Source organism: Mustela erminea, chromosome 9, assembly GCF_009829155.1.
Source record: "Mustela erminea isolate mMusErm1 chromosome 9, mMusErm1.Pri, whole genome shotgun sequence".
Taxonomy (NCBI): Eukaryota; Metazoa; Chordata; class Mammalia; order Carnivora; family Mustelidae; genus Mustela; species Mustela erminea.
Window position 1 is genome coordinate 74,071,257 of NC_045622.1, and position 21,407 is coordinate 74,092,663.

The 21,407-nt window shown below is 49.2% G+C and overlaps 1 protein-coding gene across 11 annotated transcripts in view; it reads left to right on the forward strand.

The window, feature by feature from the left end:
• Window positions 1-379: 379 nt before the first annotated feature.
• Window positions 380-21,407, forward strand: part of SLC6A5 (solute carrier family 6 member 5) — a 66,150-nt gene continuing 45,122 nt past the window's right edge. The window contains exons 1-5 of one of the 11 annotated variants that reach the window (XM_032358589.1): window positions 380-534; window positions 12,178-12,332; window positions 15,491-15,629; window positions 18,376-18,507; window positions 18,848-19,021. In XM_032358589.1, the coding sequence (XP_032214480.1) occupies window positions 15,560-15,629; window positions 18,376-18,507; window positions 18,848-19,021 (376 nt within the window). In that variant the 5' untranslated portion in view covers window positions 380-534; window positions 12,178-12,332; window positions 15,491-15,559. Of the gene's footprint in view, window positions 535-10,426; window positions 10,802-12,177; window positions 12,715-15,490; window positions 15,630-18,375; window positions 18,508-18,847; window positions 19,022-21,407 lie in introns of those variants that run through there. The other 10 variants (XM_032358580.1, XM_032358579.1, XM_032358581.1 and 7 more) reach the window with 10 other exon arrangements.

Below are 21,407 nucleotides of genomic sequence, written 5' to 3' on the forward strand. Positions count from 1 at the left end.
AAGTTGAGTAACACTGAAAAAGGGTCTGTGCTACGTGTGGCGCGCTCGCCTACGTGACTTCCCACACGCTCTCCCTATAGAAGGGAACAATGTGGTCAGGGTCATGAATTCTTAGTTGGGCCTTGTTGTTCCTGTACCTCCCATAACCCACTTCCTGGTTGATTGTCTTGCATCAATAGTAGCTAGTGGCATTAGCCGTGACTACCTGGCATCACGAGATTTGTTTGTAGTTAATATAAACTTGTTACAAGAACTTGCAGTTATCTGACTAGATACTGATGTATCACTCCTTGTATTGTGGTCTGCCTTATAAATGCTTGTAGGATGTGGAATAAAATTGGCACTGTTGGACATCCACCTCAGTGCTCCTCCTGCCCCCATCTCTTTGTCTCTTAATTTCTTTTCAGCATCCTCTTACCCTCACGTTCCTGGTCGATTTGTCGCGCCGGCCGCGACAGACTGCTCGGTATTTTGCAGTTTACTTAGCTCTCACCATTCTCTTGTCCTATTTGATCTTCACCTCAGCTTTGAGAGGTAAGCAGGACTTAACTATCTCCATTTTAGAAACGTAGATATTTTTCCAGTGCTATGACAACTTGCCCTGCTCAAGGGCAGAGTTCAACAAGAGCTGGGGCTGAACACCCTCCGGAACAACCCCCAGCCAGTAAGGGATGAGGGTCTGTGACACATTGCCTCTTACCTTCCTTGTCCCCTGGTGGGAGAATTTGGACATGGTGCCTCAGAGGGACCAATGGGGCTAAACTCCAATGGCCCACAGTGGTAACTCACTAACGCTGTCTTTCCTGACTCTTCTCCCATTCCTGTCTTACTTCCTTGCTCCCTCAGGGGGTGCCCCTCCCAAAGAGTCCACCTGCATCAAAGGCCTTGTCTCAGAGTCTGGCCTCTTTGAGTCCTTTCCCCAAGCTTCCCAGATTGTGGTTGGGATGTAGCTTTCTTTTCCCCTTGGATGATAGTATGTAAACATGGGTCCATAGAATTCTGGGGGAGTCTGAAAACATGTGACAGAGGGACTGATAGGGTCCAGGACTCAGAGAGAGGGTCCTCACGCTGTGGCGCTGTGGGCAGCCTGGAATCCAGCCCACCTTGAAGCTGGCTCCATTTTGACTTTGACCTAGACATTACTTGGTACCTTGAGCTTCAGATAGTTTTGAGTTGGTTTCTGTCCCTTGCAAATAAAAGAGTCATGGTGGGATGATGTTTATTTTTTTTTTTCTTTCTGGTTGTATTTTACTATAATATAATTTTTTAAAAAACCATTTTAATGGCCAAATTGACAGAATAAGGTTCTAAAGGGGAAAAAAATTATTGGAAATATCTTTGACAGTGTCACCTTGAATAACCCATGTGAGGACAAACCCACCATTTTCTCTTAGTATCAGTGAAACCAGGCCTTCATGAAACAATGGAATCACTGAACCGTGAGTTGTCACAGGCAATCACACTCCCCAAATGCTCCCACAGCAGTGAACGACTGAGGGTCCTTCCTTTGTCAGTTCCACCAATCACCCAGGCTTTTAGAATGGTTTGGATGTAGCTTCTCATTTGGCCCCAAAGCTGTGTCCAAGTTAATGACTTGGAAAAACATGCCATCATCCATATCATCTGTAAAAAACAGAGAGAGCCCTGAATCAGGCATTTCCACTGTAGAGGAAGCATTCACAAGTCCTGCCCATTTCAATAATGTTTGCATTATTTCTCACAACTGTTTAATTAGATACTGTGTAAACAGATGGGCTTTTTTCTTTGGTCCTAATAGCTGTAAAATTGGGGTAGTGTGCATACTGACAATTATAAATATTTGTAGTTAACAAGTAATATTCTTTTCACTTAAAAAATTCCTTTATGCTAAAGAGAAAACTGATTTAATCTTATGGAAATGTACTATGGCTTTTTGTTCTATGGCATTTTTGTAGCCCTAGATTGCTGGGCATCACTGGGGCAGTGGGCATCACTGGGGAGAGTGGGCATCACTGGGACAAACCCCAGAGTACAGTGACCCTATGCTCAGGGGTTGGGTACGTTTTCATGTACAGGTCCCTATCCATGTTTTCAGGTCGACCTCAAACTGTTCCAGATAAGATAGATCCAATTTTCAGAAATATGCAATTCCTTTAAATGTAACTTATTATAATCTGTAATAAATATGAGAGGGGTGGTGCCTGGGTAGTTCAGTGGGCTAAGTGTCTCGCTCTGAATTTCAGCTCAGGTCATGATCTTGGGTTGTGGGAGCTCTACCCACATGAGCCTCCACACTGGGCGTGGAGCCTGCTTAAGATTCTTTTTCTCCTTCATCCTCTCCCTCTGCTTCTCCCCTCCCTCTCTAAATACATATACATATGAAACAATCCAAATGTGAAGTAATAGCTTATTAGTTAAATTGTGATGTTCTCATATATTATGAAAAATCTGTGGCAAGTAAAAGTGATTAAAAATGATAATGTAGATTTTATGGCAATGGGGCAGAGTATATCAACTATATAAGTGGGGAAAAAAGCAGATTCCAAAAGACTATGAACAGCATTATCTCGATATTGTAAATACAAAAACCATCTTTCTATACATGAAAGTCTAGAAAGTCTTAGAGCAAAATGTTAACAGGATATATTTTGGAGTTGTGGGATTATATATTTTTATGTTCTTTGAGCTTTTCCAAATTTTCTAATGAACATGTATTGATTTTATAATGAGAAAAACAAAATAAAAACGAATTAAAATACAAAATAATATGTTTTAGAGAAGACAGTAAGGTGACATATAAGAAATCAGGAGGCTATTCTATGATTTTTAAGGCACTCATTCGAAAACCCTGAATGCCTTCGGCATGTCAGTACAAGTAGAAATACAGCGCTTTTAAAACATCAAGCCTTTGACTTGATGTTTTTTAAACTTTTTTAAACTTGATGTTTTTAAAACATCAAGCCTTTAAAACGTCTGCCTTTGACGTGTTCACAATTTAGAAAGGCAGTGCAATAGAATTTTCTGCAATGATAGAAATGTCCTCTGCACTGTCCAGTGCAAGTAGCTTTTGGGTACTAAGAATGTAGTTAGGTGACTGAAGAATGGAATTTTACACTTTATTTTATTTTCATTTAATTTTAATTTAAACAGAAGTAGCCACCGATGGCTAGTGTCTTTCCTACATGAAAATAATTAGAATGCACCAAGTGCTAGGGAGGCACACGGGATGGAGATACTAACTCTGTTCATTAAAAGCTTCTGAGAGGGGGTGCCTGGGTGGCTCAGTGGGTTAAAGCCTCTGCCTTCGGCTCAGGTCATGGGATCGAGCCCCACATTGGGCTCTCTGCTTTGCAGGGAGCCAGCTTCCTCCTCTCTCTCTGTGCCTACCTCTCTGCCTACTTGTGATCTCTGTCAAATAAATAAATAAAATCTTAAAAAAAAAAAAAAAGCCTCTGAGAGGAGATAGGTTTTGGGCAGTGGGTCTAAAGGTATAGTTAGGAATTCTCTCTGGAGGGAGAACATTTTGGGCAAAAGACACTGCAGATGCAGAGGCGTAGACTGACTAGGCCTGGAACTTTTAAGAAAGAAAGAAAAAAGTCACCAGGCAAAGATCATGTCCCATCAAGAAAGATAAGGAAGGAGCACCTGGGAGGCTTAGGCATGTGCCTTCAGCTCCCGTCACAATCCCCAGGTTCTGCTTTAGGCTCCCTGGCTCAGCGGGGAACCTGTTTCTCCCTCTCTCTCTGCACTAGCCCCCGCCCTACCTCCCTGCTCCTGCTTTTTCAAATACATAAATAAAATCTTTTTTTTTTTTTTAAGGAAAGATAGGGAGAGTAATTCCTAGCAACTATCCTGTAATATTAGATCTACAGAAAGGAATCATTTTGTTACTTGTTTAGGGGAATAATAGTGTCACAATTCAGGCAGTAACTTTCAAGCCCACTAAAACCTGATTTCTCAAGATAGAAGGAGCTCTTTGTCCAAGCCAAACACTATTCTAGAAGTTTTCATGTACTTTATCTCATTTAATCACCAAAGAAACCCCATTTTACTGAAAGGGAAAACAAGGCTCCCAAAATAAGTAACCACTGGAGAACACACAGCTAGTTAAGTGGCTGAATGCAGATTCAAACTCTTGACTTAGGTCTAATTTTAAATTACCGTAAAAAGATCAACATCTATAAATATATCATGTTACTCCCATCCAGGAACACCTTGAGACTGAAAATAGAAACAAAATAGAAACACTCTGAAACAGAATGCAGACCTGAAGAGATTATGTTAAAAGATTTCACGGATCATTTCTAGACTCTAATGGTGATATCCCAGGAGACAACTACCATCATAATAAATTAACACTGGGCTGTCTTTCAAAGATCGTAGACTGAGCTGCCATTGTTTGATATGGTCTTGTCCTGTACTGAGTGCTGCAGATTACTGGAACCAGCAGTACCAAATTTGATGCCAATGTCCATAGCCCCTTGGGCCCAATTTACATGGGTACCACCAAGTGACAAAATCTTAAGTCCCGAAACTTATCTGTGTTACCTACTGGTATAAAGAGTCTTGAATTTTCAAAGTCCCAGGTCCTGGACCATTGTCTTGACCACTGTGTCTTTCTGAACTTCATTCAGATTCAACTCAATAGCCTTGCTTTAACTCCATCAACTGCTTTTATAGTGATTCTTCCCAACATCTGTTCCGCTCTACTTGTGGGAATTCCTGCTAGGTCTGCATGACTTTGAACTCATTTTTTTTTCTTTTAATTTCACTAACTAGGACAACAACAGAAGGGAAAAAGGAACATTCAAGAGAAAACAGAGAATCTTCTTTACTAACACTGTAGACATAAAGCAACAATTTTCTTGCACTTGATGTATTAGAAATCTCTTATTTCCAATAATGAATATATTTGAGACTTGACTTCTGTTACCTGGTATCTTCCATTTGGGGTTTTGGGAAATTTGACAGATGGATAAACAGGGAAGAATGTGAACTTGGAAGGAGAACATTCATCAGTTAATCAAACATATACAACTTATAAAGCAGGACTACTTGAAGAATGATGAGAATAAGGAGCAGAGGAAAGAAATAAATATGTTATTTATTAATATATTTATCAATATATTTATCAATATAGCATTGATATTGTCACTATGGAAGAATTAGAAACTGGAAATTTTCAGTGTAGTGTAATTTTAGTTTATTTCGTAGTTGAACATACGTTACAAAGATGGGGGTGGGAGGCTCAGAGCATTCTCATGTTTTCCACACCATGTCCTCTAACAGTTCCAGCCCAGCAGAGCTAGGAGATAAAAATGCCAGGGCTTTAGAAGGAAGACTAGCCAAATATTAGTGGCTCGGGTTCTTAATTAACTGAATTCTTTTTTCTGAGTTCTGCTCCTCAGAGGAAGACAGTAAGATGGATAGAGGCTGAATACTTTGTAATAGAAGTAGCCTGTTGGGTGAACATCCTCATTAATTAAAGCAGTAGTTTCTAGGGCTGAATTTTAAAAATATCGTTTGTACAATTTTTTTTTGCATAAATTGATGACTAGGACAATTACAACCTTTTTTAACGTATGGTTTTCCCCCTCTTTTTCCTGTTTTTTTTTGTTTTTGTTTGTTTGTCCTTTTTATGTCTTCTCTCTCTCCTTTCCATTCCACGTATCCCAAAGCACACTGGGTGCCGGTATGTGTGTTTTCACATGGTGCTGGAGCTCTCTCTGTCTGTCTCTCTCTCTCTCTCTCACACACACACAGTCAGATCATGTTATACACCTTTTAATGCATCTTGCTTTTCTCCCACAACTCCTCATGAAAATCTGTCTGAGCTGACTGTGTGGCTCTAAATCATGCTTTTTAACAGCTGCAAATCATTCCATATTTTAGCTCTATAATTTATCTCATGTGGATATTTTTTCCCTGGGCTTTTTTTAATCAACCATGCTATAATCAACATTCTTGTACTGAGCCATTATTTCTTCCAGTAGATTCCTAAGAGTGGAATTGCTGGATCAAAGGAGAGCACAGTCCTTTTCTTTTTCTTTCCCTTTAAAAGAATAGATGCTAGACTTTGTTTCTCATTTGCAAGTGACCTCGCGCATTTGCTTTTCCTCCTTCGACCTCTGTTTTCTCACTGGTAAGGGAGACATGTGGGACTGTAATGACCTTGAATGTCCTTTGCAGCTTGTTCTAAACTTATCTACATCTGCGCCTGCGCCCACTGCCCTGTGTTTTGCTGCAGTGAAGTGAGAATCATCCCCACTGCTGACTCAGGAACAAGCGTCCTGCCTGTCTGAGTCTCAGGATTTGGAACCTACATTTTGCACGCAGACTAGTCACTTAGCTGAGCCACTGATTTCCAGCTTTGGACTCTACTGAAATGCCTTGGTGAGGGAAGCTGTCCTTGATTAGTTCGGTTCTCCCTGACACCTGAGGTCCAGGTGAGAACTGGACAGTAAAGCTCATTACAAATCTCCTACCTTCTGTCTTTTTTCTTGAGATTTATCTTGATCTAAACAAAAGGTGTCTCCTGACAACGGTCACAGCACCTCTGTGTTTGGGTACCTTTTCAGGATGCTCCCAGTTTTCTTTTAATGAAGATAAATACTTGGTTATTGTATGACCACACCACTGAATGAGAAGGGAAAATGTTGCAAAAATGATTATCTGCTTTGTACGGCTTTCCACTCTGTGCGTGTCTACCCATTTTAAACCTTCTGGACTAGGGAGAAGGAACTGTTTTATTTGCTAATCTGATGGACTTCAAACAGATAACTTTTCCAGCCTGAGTAATAAAGATTGTTTATTGATAGCAAACCGGGCGGCTGACCCTTCTAGGCACCCTACTCCCACTTAAGCCTCAAACAACCCTTGAGTCAGGACTCTCATCATCCTTATTTTACAAATGGAGAATTCACCCTCAAGGTCACAAAGGCTGGGCGGTGTCGAAGTCTGTCTACGGAATCCATATTCATAGCAGAAAACAACACTGCGTGGAACTGGACAGTAGTGGGCAAGTGAGACCAAAAAAAGGCAGGGATTCTTGTCTCTTGTCAATGACAAGAAACCATGTCTTGTCAATGACCTGAAACCCACACTGAGCCTCCGCATCTACTGTCTATAGAGGTTCAAGGTGTTTACGCCGGAAATCACCCCAACGCCAGCATCCCAAGTGGTGGGGTGGGCCGGAGTCAACACAGATCTGGGCTCAAGTCATAGCTCTGCCCGCTGGCCTTAGGCAAGTTTCTTCCCGTTTCTCTCAAACTAGCCCCTCGCTCTTTCTCACCTGCTCTCCAGAGGAGGAGAGGAGGCTGGTACCGCCAGCGCCAGCTAACCCCAGAGCAGGCGCTGGTAAAACCACCTACTCCTCTCCCTCCTGTCTTCTTCCCGCGTGGGGCGGAGGGCCGCACTCCAGGCCTTCTCCTGCCTGGGTTCCAGTTTGTCCCCCGTGTCGTGGCACAAACACCGGACCGGGGAGGCCCCTTCTTCAGTAGACGCCACCCTCTCCCCCCACAAATGCCTTATAGACCCGGATTTTCACAAAATAGCTATTTATGTGCTTATCTGCAGGGAGCGGGGGGCAAAGTGATCGAGGGCGAAATCAATTACTATTTTTCATCTTTGACAAAGTAATTAAGGCCGTAGTGACTGGTTAATTCCGACCGAATGGCTACGCGGTGATGGATGCGGATTTACGGCCTCTTTGGCGGCGGCGCGCGGGCCAGATTATCACTCCAAACAGGCGCCGCGGAGGGCGGGGGCGGAGGCCCGAGTCCGCAGGACTGGCACCTTTTATTCTAATTCTTTTTTTTAATACTGCGGCTCCATCCCGGCGCCGCCCAAGCGCGGACACCCAGCCGCACACCCGACGAGCTGCCCCGGGCCTTCAGCCTCGCCATGCTCGCTCCCTCCCGCCCTCGCACACCCCCATCCTGCTGCCCGCCGGGCCGCACCCCGGCCTCCGCGCTGGCTTCACAGCGACCCCTCTAGGCCTCCCCGCCCCAGACCCTCCCTCCACTCGGCACGCAGCCCCTCCTTTCTAGAATCTTGCGGTTGGAAGTGGGGAGAGGTGGGAAGCTCAAGTAGCGCCTCCACCACCACGCCCCCACCCCGCAGCCTTCCCTGCGCGTCAACCGCCTCGGAAGGGTCCGACGCGTGACCGGCGCCGCGCGGGAACCCAAGTGCGCATTTGGCCGGGGAGGGCCCGCTGGCGACACGTCAGGCCTGGGGGCTGAGCGGGGGCGGGAGCGTCACTTGTGCCCAGGGCCGCAGTACTCCCGGGTCCGGCCCCAGCCTGGGACGTCAGTGCGCCCCGGAACGTCCGGGTGCAAGTGGACGCGCCACCCGCTCCCACGCACGGCGGGGGCGGCTCAGATGCACGTAGAAAGGCCAGAGCCTTTCCAAGTCGTGACTGCCCGCGGAGAAAGTCTGTACCGGGCCAGCAGCAGGGGGGGCGGCGGTGGGGGAGGACGGGGGAGACCTACCCGACCCAGGGCCGCGCCTCGTTGCTTGGAAGTGGGGGCTGTCAAGCCTGCCCCTTACCCGTCTGGCATCTTGGTTTGGCTCCTTGGAAACTGGGGCCTGTTTCGGAAAAAAGCTCCAATAAGGCTCCCTCGGCTTTCCCCGGGGCTCCCAGAGTCTGGGGTGTTTCCTAGCGCCCACCGAAGCGGAAACACGTGCGCCTGCGGGCTTTTGGGCCCCGCCTGGTCTGTTGACCCTCCTACTGCCAGAGCCCAGCATAGTCCCACCCGGGTCTTCCTTACTCCTCCTTCCCGACCCCGCTTGGCTTCCTGAGGAGCGCGCCTCCAAAGAGAGGGCGAGTGGGTCCCCGCGACGTCCATGTAGGAAGGGTGGGGGGAGATATCCGGGGTGTGAATGAGACTTTCTAAACCTCAGTTTCCCGGGCTTCTCAAAGGCTGTTGCCAAAGCTAAATGTAATAATTCATGGAAAGCTCTTGCACAATGGCTCAATATTGAGAGCTTAATAAACGCTAACTCCAAACTACAATAAAAAGCGACCTGAAACCCGGCAAGCAAGGCGACTCTCAAGGAAGGCTTTATCAGGGAACCTATGCTCGTTCCATCCTAGTGCAGACCGTGGGTCCCAGCTGGTTGCCCTCGGAAGGGCCAGGCGGGCTAGCCAGTGAACCGCGGCACCCGAGCGCTCTCGAGCAGGTCGAAAGGAGGCGGGAGGAGTCTCCGCAGCGCCCCGGGCGCTCACCGCAATCTGCCGCCGCAGCCATCCCCTGCGGCCTCCGCGGCATTGTCCTACTGCCGCGTGGGGACGGCCCAGCCGAGTGCGACGGAGCCGACCCCGAGGCGGAGGGGCGGGCTGCGGACGGCAGGGAAGAGACTGAGTGCCTTCCTAGACTCCCAACCCCTGAGGCCAGGGGTTCCCCCAAGGAGGCCGGCCAGAAAGGAGAGGGGGGAAGCGTTTTATTACGAATCCCCTTTTAGTCGTCTTTGTAAAGGTGTCTTCCCTTTCTTCTGATCATAGCCGTTGCTGTGTACTAACAGGAAAGTCCATCTTTTTATCTTTAGGGCCACCCCTCGCTCCCGCCGCAGTACGGTAGATCATCCTATCCTCCTGTGGCTTCCCGGTTGCCCAGCCGTGCTGCCTGGTTGTTGGAGATCGCGATTTGAAGCATTTCACAAACCTTGCACTTCCCCCGGCGGGGCTGTAGTGGGGTTTTATTGAGGGGCTATGAATAAAGAATGGGTGTCTTTTGACTTTGAAAGTGACCTAAGAACGAAGTCACTCTTGAAAATAATTTCCTCTTTATTTCTCGAAAGTATTTTCAGAGGAGCCTAAAAAATACGAGAACAGTCACAATTTTACCCAGAATGTCTTTTGTGTTAATAGAGATAAAACAGGAAGGCAGGGGCGCCTGGGTAGCTCAGTCGTTAAACGTGTGCCTTGGACTGAAGTCATGGTCCCAGGGTCCTGGGATCTGGCCCAGAGTCGGGATCCCTGGGAACCTGCTTCTCTCTCCCTCTCCCACTCCCCCTGCTTGTGTTCCCTGTCTAGCTGTCTCTCTCTGTGTCAAATAAATAAAATCCTTTTTTAAAAATAGGAAGGCAAATATTAGACCTCAGTTTGTAAGCAAAACCCCTAGTTTTCTGGGAGGGCTGTCTAACAGCCCTCTAGCACTGGTTGTCTCCTAGGGTGAGGCTGTGAGGATCTGAAGTCCGCATACACGCGGGCAGGTACATCTTTATAAATGAAGGACGAGTGAGCGCCAGCCATCCCAGAGCTGTGGTGCTACGTGCAGACCCTCGATCTCTGGGTAGTATTGTGGACTCCGCCCGGCAGATCGGAGAGGCAGATATGGGATCTAGAGGAAGAAAAAGACAGAAATATGACAGTGATTTAATTCCTTCCCCCTCTCCCACCTCATAGCCCAATCCGCTCTGTTGGCGGCTGCGCCTCGCCTTGGGTGCAGTGGGACGTGTCCCTCCCATGTTTCCCTTAATTAGGAGGAGGCAAACTTCTGTCATCCCCTCCCGCCGGCTTCGGTTTAGTAATCAGACCCACATGAGTCACGTCAAACACGCAGCCCCCTCCCGCCGGAGGGACAACTGGCCAGCGTACTCTCGGCTGTTGTCCCTTTAAAACTCGAATCCAAGGGGGTAATGATTTATCAAACTTGTGTTATCAAGAAAATGTCAAACGAAGGGCACCTTGCTTTGCACTGACGCAAACCTGGCCTTTCCCAAGGAGATATAGAAAGCGCCTCTCTTGCTGGAGTCAAACCCAGTCTTGTCAATAGCTGGTTTCACTCTCAACCGGTTCAATCTGTTGCCCGTGTCAGACATGGTGAGTGTTTGCTTTTGTTCTTTTAAGAGAAGAGGGAGCTGCGGGTGGAGGGAGGGCAGATTCGTTTAGAATACTTCTTTTTGAAGTGTTCTGTGCATTTTGGAAGAGGAAGGGAGGGCAGTTCTCACAGCTGTAGGTATTTTGTGTTTTTTTGCGAGCATCACTTGAGGTCGGAAAGAGTTTCCTGAGTGTGGAGGTTGGAGGGATCTCTTAACTGGGACCCTGGGCACTGTCCTCGGTGTTGAAAGCCAGGTGCCGGTACTGAGGCTAGGCGCTCGGAGTCCTAGAGGCTATTGAGATAAGAACGCTTGCTGGAGCCACGGTACTTACATCTGGTGCAAATTAATGAGTTCTGTTCTGTGCATTTATGAAAGATAGTTAGATGAGATGTGTGCAATTGAGGTGAAGGTTATATGACCATTCTTACAGTATAGTAGTAAATAATAGTGCTAATTTTTAGGGAGCCCTGAAAGATAACAGGAGGAGAGGAAGCAGACAGAAAAAGCACCGCAGGCATTTCTCTTCATTTGAAACTCAATTGAGAAAAAGCAAATGAAAATTAGTCCTGAGTTTTGGCCCCCAAGCAGGTGTAGGGGCACGAAGGACAATAGACTCCTGTGGTTAGTTATTGGAGGGAGAAGGAGAATCCAAAAACTTTGCATGCTGTTTTACATATCTGGGAATCTGGAAGTGTGTAGGTTGTATAAGATAACAAACCTGGTTATTCTCTTGTGTTTTACATCTGGTTTATTATGGTGGTTGTGGGGTGGTTGTTCTTGTTGTGTTGATTGCAGCCCTTACCCCTACCTTTGCTACCTGGAGGGTAGGGATGGTGCCCTGGGATTTGCAGAACTGTTTTGGCCTGAAAACCCCGCTGGTGCCAGGGCATCAGCTTTGTGGCCACAGCTTGCCTATCGCTAAAAAAAAAAAAAAAAAAAAAAAAAAAAAAAAAAAGCAATGTGCATTATTGAATGACAAAGGAAATGGGGCGGAAAATTAAAGAATCTTTCTACAATGGTGATGGGGAGGTGGGCACCTACAGCCGTGATGTGAAATCCAAAGAGAGCAGGGAGCTCATGGCTGTAGGGTTATTTCCACCCTCCTCTTCTCCCCCCCCCCCAAAATTCTATTTCCTTAGTTTTCCCACGATCAAGGAGAGGAATAGTAACCGCTTTATGCCATCTGGTTATTGCCAAGACGGGCAAATTGGGAAATACGGTTTTTCTTGGAGAGAGGGAAAAAAAATTCAGATTCCAGTTTATTCCGTAGATCTCGTGTCTGGACCTGAGTGGTGAACGTCTTTATATGCAGGTACAGGTATTTTAAAAGCAGCCGTGACTTTGTGTGTGTGCACGAACTTCACATTGTATTTGCAGGATTGCGGTGCTCCCAAAGAAATGAACACACAACCAGCCAACAGCCTGGGGGCGGCGATGGCGGTGGGCCACCGCGATGGCCCGTGCGCACCCAGGACGAGCCCGGAGCAGGAGCTTCCCGCTGCCGCCGCCGCGCCAACGCCGCGTGTGCCCAGGTCCGCTTCCACAGGCGCCCAAACTTTCCAGTCCCCTGACCCGCGAGCCTGCGAGACCGAGCGGCCGGGAGTGGGGGCTTGCAAACTCAGTAGCCCGCGGGCGCCGGCGGCCTCCGCAGCTCTGAGGGACTTGAACGAGGCGCGCAGCGCGCAGGCCGCCGCTCCTTCTGGGGCCGCCGAGCCCGGCAACGCTCTTCATTGTAAGATTCCGGCCCTGCACGGCCCCGAGGGGGATGCTAACGTGAGTGTGGGCAAGGGCACCCTGGAGCGGAACAATACCCCGGCTGTGGGCTGGGTGAATATGAGCCAGAGCACCGTGGTGCTGGGCACGGATGGAATCACGTCCGTGCTCCCGGGCAGCGTGGCCACCGCTGTCGCCCAGGTAAGCAAGTCGCGCTCAGCCCGCGCCGCCTCCTGCTCCCTAGGCGTGCGAGGCGAGCGGGCTGTGGCGGGTGCACGTGTGCTGATGGGGAGACTGGTTGGCAGTGCCAGGTAATGGATGCGGGAGGCAGCTTTGGGGCTTCGGAAGCTCGCACTGCGCTGGGGTCCCCAGTTCAGGGCGTGAGGGCCGTAGTGACCCTGCCAAAGAGATTGAGAACTCCGGAGCTGCCACTACCTGTCCCTCCCCATTCTCGGTAGTCTCAGACATTGGGGTGCAGCTTCGTTAAGCAGTTGAGGCAGATAGGTTTATGAAAACAGGACTCCCCCTTTTGTCTATGACCGAGTCTTTTAAAATGTTTTTCCTTAATTAAAAAAAAATTAAAAAGGGGCACCTGGGTGGCTCAGTCAGTTGAGCCTCCGGCTAGATCTCAACATAGGGTCCTGAGTTCAAGCCCCACGAGTGGGCTCCACGCTGACCAGAGCCTACTTTTAAAAATAAAAATTAAAAAACAAATGAATACCGCAGAACACAGCCCCTGCCTCCCCTCCTCCCCCGCACGGCAGGGAATCACAGTTTAAGTATCTCAGCCTTTTCACTTAGAGTTACCAGTTATCATATGAGAACTCACTGATTGATGAGAGGTGGGTTTACATGAAGCTGCTTCGAAGCTTAAGCTTCAGGACCCTTCCAAAACCCAGCATCTTACTTCGTTATCATAACTTTGTATATTTTGGTGTTCTTATTTTAAGGGGAAATATCTCAAATGAGTAAGTTCCATGCCCCACAAACCTGGACCCACCTCTGGATTTGATCTTTTATGCTCAACCAGAGGCATGAAAAATCCACAAAATCCCAATTCTGGGTTAGGGATAAGGCAGCTAATACTGGTCACTATTACCCTCTCTCTTGTGGGCTCTTGTCTTCTTCCATGTCCCTGTCATCCCTCTCCTTCCTCTGATCTCTTCCCTCCTCAGTCCTGTCTCACCTATTTTAGCTCTTCCCTCCCCACCCCCAGTCTTTCTGCATCTCCTCCCCTTCCCTGGGCTTGGGGGCTAGGCAAGCATCCCGTGGTGGGTGCCCGAATCAAGACATCTGCCTGTGTGAGATTTCAGATTTATACAGCGCTTGTGTTCATGGTAATTCTAGTGTTTGTAGGTACACACGCACACACACACACACACACACACACACACACTCATCCACAGGCTCACACTGCAGGAGCCCAGATATTAGAATAAGAACTAGAAATGAACGTACACGGAGGCTTTCCCACTTGCCCCTGTTTTGGGAGTCCACTTCTGGAGCGTTTGTCTGTATATATTAGCTGCCTCTGACAGCATGTGGCCCAATAGTGTGAACCCAGGTGGAGGCAGAAAGATTGTTTCAGATGCCTTGCTTAACCTCCGCACTGCGGCAAAAGCAGCTGGAACTCCCACCCCTTTAGCTGGGGAAGAAAGGGATGGTGTGTGGGGCCGGAGGTGGTGTGCCTGGGAGGGAGTGTTGGTGGGGGGGGATGTTGCAGATGTTCAGAGCAGATGAAGCCCGGTATTTGCCTATCTTCATCTCTGCCCATTTTTCTGTTCTTGCCTTTCTGACACCTACGTTGGCCCTCCTCTCTTCAGAGACTTCCTCCTGTCCTGATAGCTTCTTTACCGCCCACAGCCTGTGTCAGAGTGTGAGACCTACCAGGTTGCTAGAATAGGAAATGAAGTATGACTGAGGAGGAAGAAGCCAGGCAGTGACTTGGGTCCCTGGAACCTTTGTGTGGTGTCCACGTGTCCTGAGCATTTTGAATTTATTTGAGGTGGCTTCACCCCCGTCCTTTGGTGCTTAGTAGTGAGGCATTCCAGAACAAGGTATTGCCCCTAAGAGAGCATCGTAGGGTGAATTTGGAGAGGTGAGCCTCAAAGGTCCATAGATTGCTGGAGCTGGAAAGTGCCTCAGGGGATAGTTATTCTGAGCCCCTCGTTTTTTTCAGATGGGGGCACAGAGGCACGGAGAGAGCAAGTGGCTAGCCTGGGATTATCCAGTGGTAAAGTTTAGACCAGAACTCAAGGCTTTAGATGTCCTGTCTCTTCTCTATCCTTCCTCTTGTTTCACACCCACGTCTCCCTCCTGCCTGTTCACCTTTCCCTGGTGTTGAGAGGTGGCCCCCTTAAATTAGCAGACGAGGCAGGTTCTGCCTGAAGGCGTTGGCAGAGAACGTGAGGCAGGGGCTCTGGCTGGCTTTGGGCATCGCAGCTCTATTTCTGGACTAGCAGACTCCAGAGGGAGAAAGGGCTGAGGAAGGCCTGTGTTGAGGGTTTAGGGAAGGGAGGGGGTTCTTAGGGATCTGCTTGCTATCTAGGCATGATATGGGGGGGGGGGCTGCTTGCCAATTGAACTCTTGGTCAGGGGTTGGGGATGGAGGGACCTGCTTGCAACCAACCAACAGGTTCAGGGTTTGGGGAAAGCTGCTTGCTGGTGTGCCCTGACTGCAGGAATTGGGAAGGAGGGGTTTAGGGGTCTGTTGAAGAGGAATCTTCAGATCCGAATTGGGAGCCTGCTTGCTGGAAGGCTCTCAGTGCAGGGTTGAGGGGTGAGGGCCCTGCTTGGAGATGCATCTTCTCTTCCAGATTGGGGTCCTGCTTGCCAATGCATCCTCGGTTGGAAAATGGGGGCCTGCTTGCCGGGAAAGACCCTCAGCAGGGGGGAGGGGCGGAATGGGGCCTGCTTGCGACCGACCCCCCCCCTCCCCCCGGGGCTGTTATCCGACAATGTGCTTTTCCGCCCCCAGGAGGACGAGCAAGGGGATGAGAATAAGGCCCGAGGGAACTGGTCCAGCAAACTGGACTTCATCCTGTCCATGGTGGGGTATGCAGTGGGGCTGGGCAATGTCTGGAGGTTTCCCTACCTGGCCTTCCAGAACGGGGGAGGTACGGCTTTTCCGGTCTTTCCGCCTACGGCGCGGCGGGGCGGGCACTTGCGGGTTGGGGAGGTGCGCAGAGCCCTGGGAGGGGGCTGGGAGGGGAGGCTCCCCCCAGCCTCCTCACGCTCCAGCCCCATCCCGGGTAGGCATCAGTGCTGAGCCAGAGGGCAGGAGGCACTGTAACTGGTTGGCCCTGGATGCAGGAGGCTTTTATCAGGAGACTCGAGAGAGGTGGGCCTCCCTGATCCCCCACTGAACCAGCCCGCGGGACTGGCTCCCCAGCCAAGTGGGCATTGACAGAGGGGAGTTCAAACTCTAATTTAGCTGACGAATATTCTGGTAGCAGCACACTTTATGTGTGCTGTAGTACAGTAGCTGTGTGGTCCTGGACACCAAATTAAGGACGGTTTAAGATTATAACCTGGAAATCTGAGCCTACCTGGGAGACTTTGGGAATGGGTACTTGAGTCACGCATAATGTAGACTGTGAGCAAAACACACGGCGTGAGTGGAGAGAAGCCAGGGCTTGTACTCTCAAAAATCTCTCAGAAAAAAATTTTTTTTTTAATTTAAGAGAAGTTTTTTTTTAAACCCTCTCAGAAGTATCCCCACAGATACACCCTCTTGGGCACGTGCGGGGCAGATTTTGACTTTAGCCAAATTGGCAAAACCGGTTTCCGTTTCATTGGTCTTCACTGGGTGAAAGAAGCTGCTTTTGAAGGAAAATCATTTCGGAAATGATAAAGATGCGGGTTAGGCACACGCCAGCTGCCAGTCCGCTAGAATCCCCTGTATGTCTTGTGTGCTCACCAAGGAGGAGGGACCCAGCACCCAGCACGTTCCAGGTCCCTTTTGTTTGCCCTCTGCCACCCTGAAACCGCTTAACCAGAGGCTTGCCCCCCCCACACTGCCCAAACTAACAAGTTCCCATCTCGGAATAGGAATTTGCAAACTAGACTCCCTCCTAGGACCAAAGAGACCCTCACCCCCACCCCCAGGTTAGGATTTTCCTATTTTGTTTTCCTATTCCTATTTTGTTTTCTTTTGGGTGGGCTCCGGACAGGAGACAGGTGCTTCCCCCCTGGGGTGATTAAAATAGAAAAACACGCCTTCTCCTCTCTTAATTCCAAATAAGGACGCACTGACAAGTACTTAGGAGGACTGTAGACCCTTTGCAATCAGAGATGCCCTAGAAGCAGAAGAACGTGTGCCGGCCACACAAACCTAGGCCCCCTAGCTGGGTTTCCACTTGGTTTTCAGCAGGAGTCCCAGCTCAGGATTCAGGAATTGGGCTGGAGATGCTATACTAAGGTTTCCATTGATAGCGAGCAGCTGGGTACCGCAGGATGGGGCTAGGGAGGGTGTTTCAGCGGGCGGAGGCGAAACTGCTTCAGTGTTGCCCTCCACCCTGTCCCTGTCCCTGCCCCTGATCGCCTTTTCTGGTCCTGGGGTTCCAGGAGCTCCTTGTGGAGCCAGGCACAAGGAGGGGGAGGCAGACTCCTCCCCACTCCCCCACCCCCCACTGCAGCTCTGGCAACCCCCTTCTGGCCCCCAGCACTGGAGAGCTCCCCTTGCTTCCTCCTTCTCCGAAACAGAAGAGAAGGATTGCATAATCCACATCTTTCTCAAAAACCCCATCAGGAGAGGCTAGAGCAGGGTCCCTGGTTTTAATTTCCATCCACTTGAGGATACTGCTGGACCTTCCCTGGCTGGAGAGGCCTGGGCAGGGGTCCTTCTGCCAGACAGGAAGTTGGAAAGAATAGAGCAGAAAAAAATCAACTTCCCTTCCCTGGAGCCCAGCATTCTGGGCTCTGGCATCCCTGATGTCCAAATGGGCTCTGACTCTTGCAACAGTCTTCCTGGTCCAATCTTTTCAAAGATCATGGCTGTTTCCCAGAGCCTTCCCAAACAACCTACAACAATCATTGAAGGGGAAAGAGCCCCAGAGAACCTCTCGCAGTCTGTGGAAGCCTCCTGACTGCTACTGTCCTGGTTGGGGATGGGTGGTGTTCCAGGGAATAAAGAGATGAAGAGTTGACAGCCCCAGGGAGCTAGATAAGATAAGACACCAAGTCTAGATAAGACACCAAATTAATATTGTCAAGTGCTTAGTGCCTGGGGAAGTGACTGAGGGAGGACAGAGGAGGGAGGCTTCTTGGAGGAGGAAGCATTTGAGTTGACCTTGAAGGACAGAAGGGACTTTTTATGTGGGGAAGGACGTTGAGGAGTGCTGGTGGCTGTAGTGGTGGGGAGAAGGATATTACAGCCACCTGTCTGGCAGAGCAGACCCAGGACCCACAGTCAGGAGGTGTGCTGGTAATTCGGGTTATCGCACAGAAGGGCTCTTGGAATCTACCTTAGTAGATGTTAGGTCCTCCGAGGGTAGAGATGCCCAGAAGATTTCACCAAATCTCACTCCAGCATTGAGTCAAAGGTGTGGATTTGTTGCATGCTGGAAGAGCTTAATTTGAGAACATTGAAATGCTATAATAAAAGAAGAGAAAAGAATAAAACTCAATAGCACACAACCCCTAGTCACCCATCCAGTGGGGAATTGGAAAGAGGAGTGTGTTTGCAGGGTACTCTTGCATTTTGTAGAGGAGGGCGATTAAATGTCCCGGGGTGCCTTTGAGCTGGAATATCAAAAGTTTCCTGGAAAATGAGGGTGAGCCAGCTCCCACCGCAGAGGGCAAAGGTGGTCCAAGACAGCCTTGGTCTCCCAGGGCTCTCACTTGCTGCTCTCTCTTCCAAAGGTGCTTTCCTCATTCCCTACCTGATGATGCTGGCTCTGGCCGGGTTACCCATCTTCTTCCTAGAAGTGTCCCTGGGCCAGTTTGCCAGCCAGGGACCAGTGTCTGTGTGGAAGGCCATCCCGGCCCTACAAGGTGAGTCTACCCTGCCTTCCTGCCTCCTCCGCCCTATCATGCTCTCTCTGGCACCACGTGGCCTCCAGGAGGGCCATCTGCTTTTGTCAACAGTAGAATTGACGGTTTCCTTTATTTGTTCAATTCCACTTCTGAGACCCTCTGGAAAATGACCTAAGGTTGCCTCTGGCATTGTTCTCTTCCCAGGAGAATGCCTCAATTTCCCTGATAGAGTGTCCTCCTCTGTTCGTGTATCCTTGTGTAAAAGAGAGCCACCACCTAGCTGCCCACCCTGCGCCCAACTGTTAGAATTCCCTAGGTTCAGGGTTGGAATAAATCCCTGGAAATTTTGCTTCCGCAGGCTGTGGCATCGCAATGCTGATCATCTCCGTCCTAATAGCCATATACTACAATGTGATAATTTGCTACACACTTTTCTACCTGTTTGCCTCCTTTGTGTCTGTGCTGCCCTGGGGCTCCTGCAACAACCCTTGGAACACACCAGAATGCAAAGATAAAACCAAACTTTTATTAGGTAAGTTTGGATATACCTACCTTAAGTGGTGGGCACAGAGAGTAAAACAAACAACCATACACTTCATTCTCACATTTGTTTTTTAAATATTTTATTTATTTACTTGACAGAATGTGTGAGAGAGAGGAAGCACAAGCAGGGGGAGGGGGAGAGGGAGAAGCAGGCTCCCCGGTGAGCAGGGAGCCCTAATGGGGACCAGACCCCAGGACCCTGAGTCCTTCGGCTCAGGACGAGATGCTTAACCAAATGAGCCACTCAGGTGCCCCTAATTCTAACATTTCAAGAGCTCATGGCTCAGAGGAGGAGTAATCAAGCTTTGTTTGCTCATGCCTAATAGGTGTTCGTTAAAAATGCAGATTAACAGGCCCACCAGAGAGTCTGATACGGCAGATTTGGGCGGGGTTGGGAATTGGCATCTTAGAAAGGTCTGCAGGCAATTCAGTTTGCTTGCAGGGGACAAGTCGAAAGCGATGGGGTCTGAGTCATGTGATCCTGGGTCCACTCTTGACAAAACGCTGCTCAGTGCATGGGGTATCTCTGAGGACAGATGTTCGACTCGAAGACCTCTGACAGAAATGTGGATAATGTAGTACCTAAAATGGGGATGTGCGTGTGCCTGGGTAGACAGGGAGAGTGCCTGAAGGTCCCCTTCAGACCTGAAATCCCCTGGGACTTGAAGGCTTGTGGGGAGCTTTCCGCTTGCTTCATCTAAGGCAAAAAGAAAAAGTGAGGAGGAACCGGGCAGACTTGTGGGCCAGACTCTCGGGTCTGAATGACCTCCCTGCGCCTGACAGGACGTGGGTCTGGGTCAGGTAACTTCGCTCTCTGCATCTGTACTTTTGTCTTTAGTCAACTATAAATAATACTATCCTTTATCCTACCCACCTCACGGGACTGGTGTCAGGCAACAAGAAACAAACGGCATGGGAGCCCTCCAGAAATCGAGGTACCTCTGCCGCCTTTGGTTTCTTGTTTTCCCAGCAGCTCTATTATTCCCTGTTGTTACCTCAGTCTGCGCTGAGCTCAGACTCCCACGATGTCTAGCTGGTGGGCTCTTGGCTCCTGTGCCCTTTCAGCCAGCTCACTGCAGAGATGCGGGGTTCTTCAACCCTTCCAGTGTATTAAGAGAGAAAGATGAATTCTTCCTTCCTACACCGCCAGGGAGATACACAAACCTACAGGCCCTAACGTACACTGGCATGTTTTTACACATGGGCATGTACGTGCACGCGGTGACCACCTACACCTAGAGAGGTGTGTTTTTTTTTTTAAAGATTTTATTTATTGGGGCACCTGGGTGGCTCAGTGGGTTAAGCCCCTGCCTTCGGCTCAGGTCATGATCTCAGGGTCCTGGGATCGAGTCCCGCATCGGGCTCTCTGCTCAGTAGGGAGCCCGCTTCCCTCTCTCTCTCTCTGCCTGCCTCTCCATCTACTTGTGATCTCTCTCTGTCAAATAAATAAATAAAATATTAAAAAAAAAAGATTTTATTTATTTATTTTTGAGGGAGAGGGAGAGAGAGCACACAAGTGGGGTGGGGAGGGGCAGAGGGAGAGGAGGAAGCAGGCTCCCCGCTGAGCAGAGACCCCCCCCCATATGAGGTTCAATCCCAGGACCCCGAGATCATGACCAGAGCTGAAGGCAGAGGCTTAACCCACTGAGCCACCCAGGCATGAAGTGGTTTTGAATAAGAGCTGAAACTAAAGACTTGTGCCCATTCAATTCAAACTGTGTTTACCCGGAAGTGCTCTGGAGTGGGGGGCGGGGATTTGTGGAGGTTCCCAGGTGTGTGGCTCACTGATGGTATGGCCAAGAGTAAGTGTCCTTTAGACTCTCTGGGCCTCCGTGTTCTTATCTGCACAGTCTCCGTGTCGATGGGTTCTTGGGCAGCGGTTCTCAGCCCAGGCTGCTGCATATCAGAATCACCCGAGGAACTGACAGATCAAAACGTCACTTAGGGTCCACTTCAGACCAATTAAATGGGACAGTTTGGGGATGGAGTCGAGGAATCTGTGGTCTTAAAGTTCCCTGGGGCACTAAAGAACCACTGGGTTAGAGTTTGCCCACACCCCTTCGTTAGGATGCCCCTCACCATTTTTGGACTGGAGGACCTTACCTTCTTGCCGCAGTTTCTGCCCCACCCAGGGGTCACCTCTGCAAAACTGCTCTCCAAGACAATGCCACTTGGTAGCCCTATGCAGAATCACAACTAACAATAAGCTGCTCAAATGGTTTGCTAGAGCATTTCCCAGGCTCTAGGACCTAGATGCAGAAATACCTCAAGGTCGTCTCAGAGCCTTGCTTGTCCTTGCCAGATCCTGCCTGGGAAAGAAGTGAAGTATCTGCTGAAAAAAGGGCGGCTGGCTTGGTTCAGGCTCCGCGGGGAGT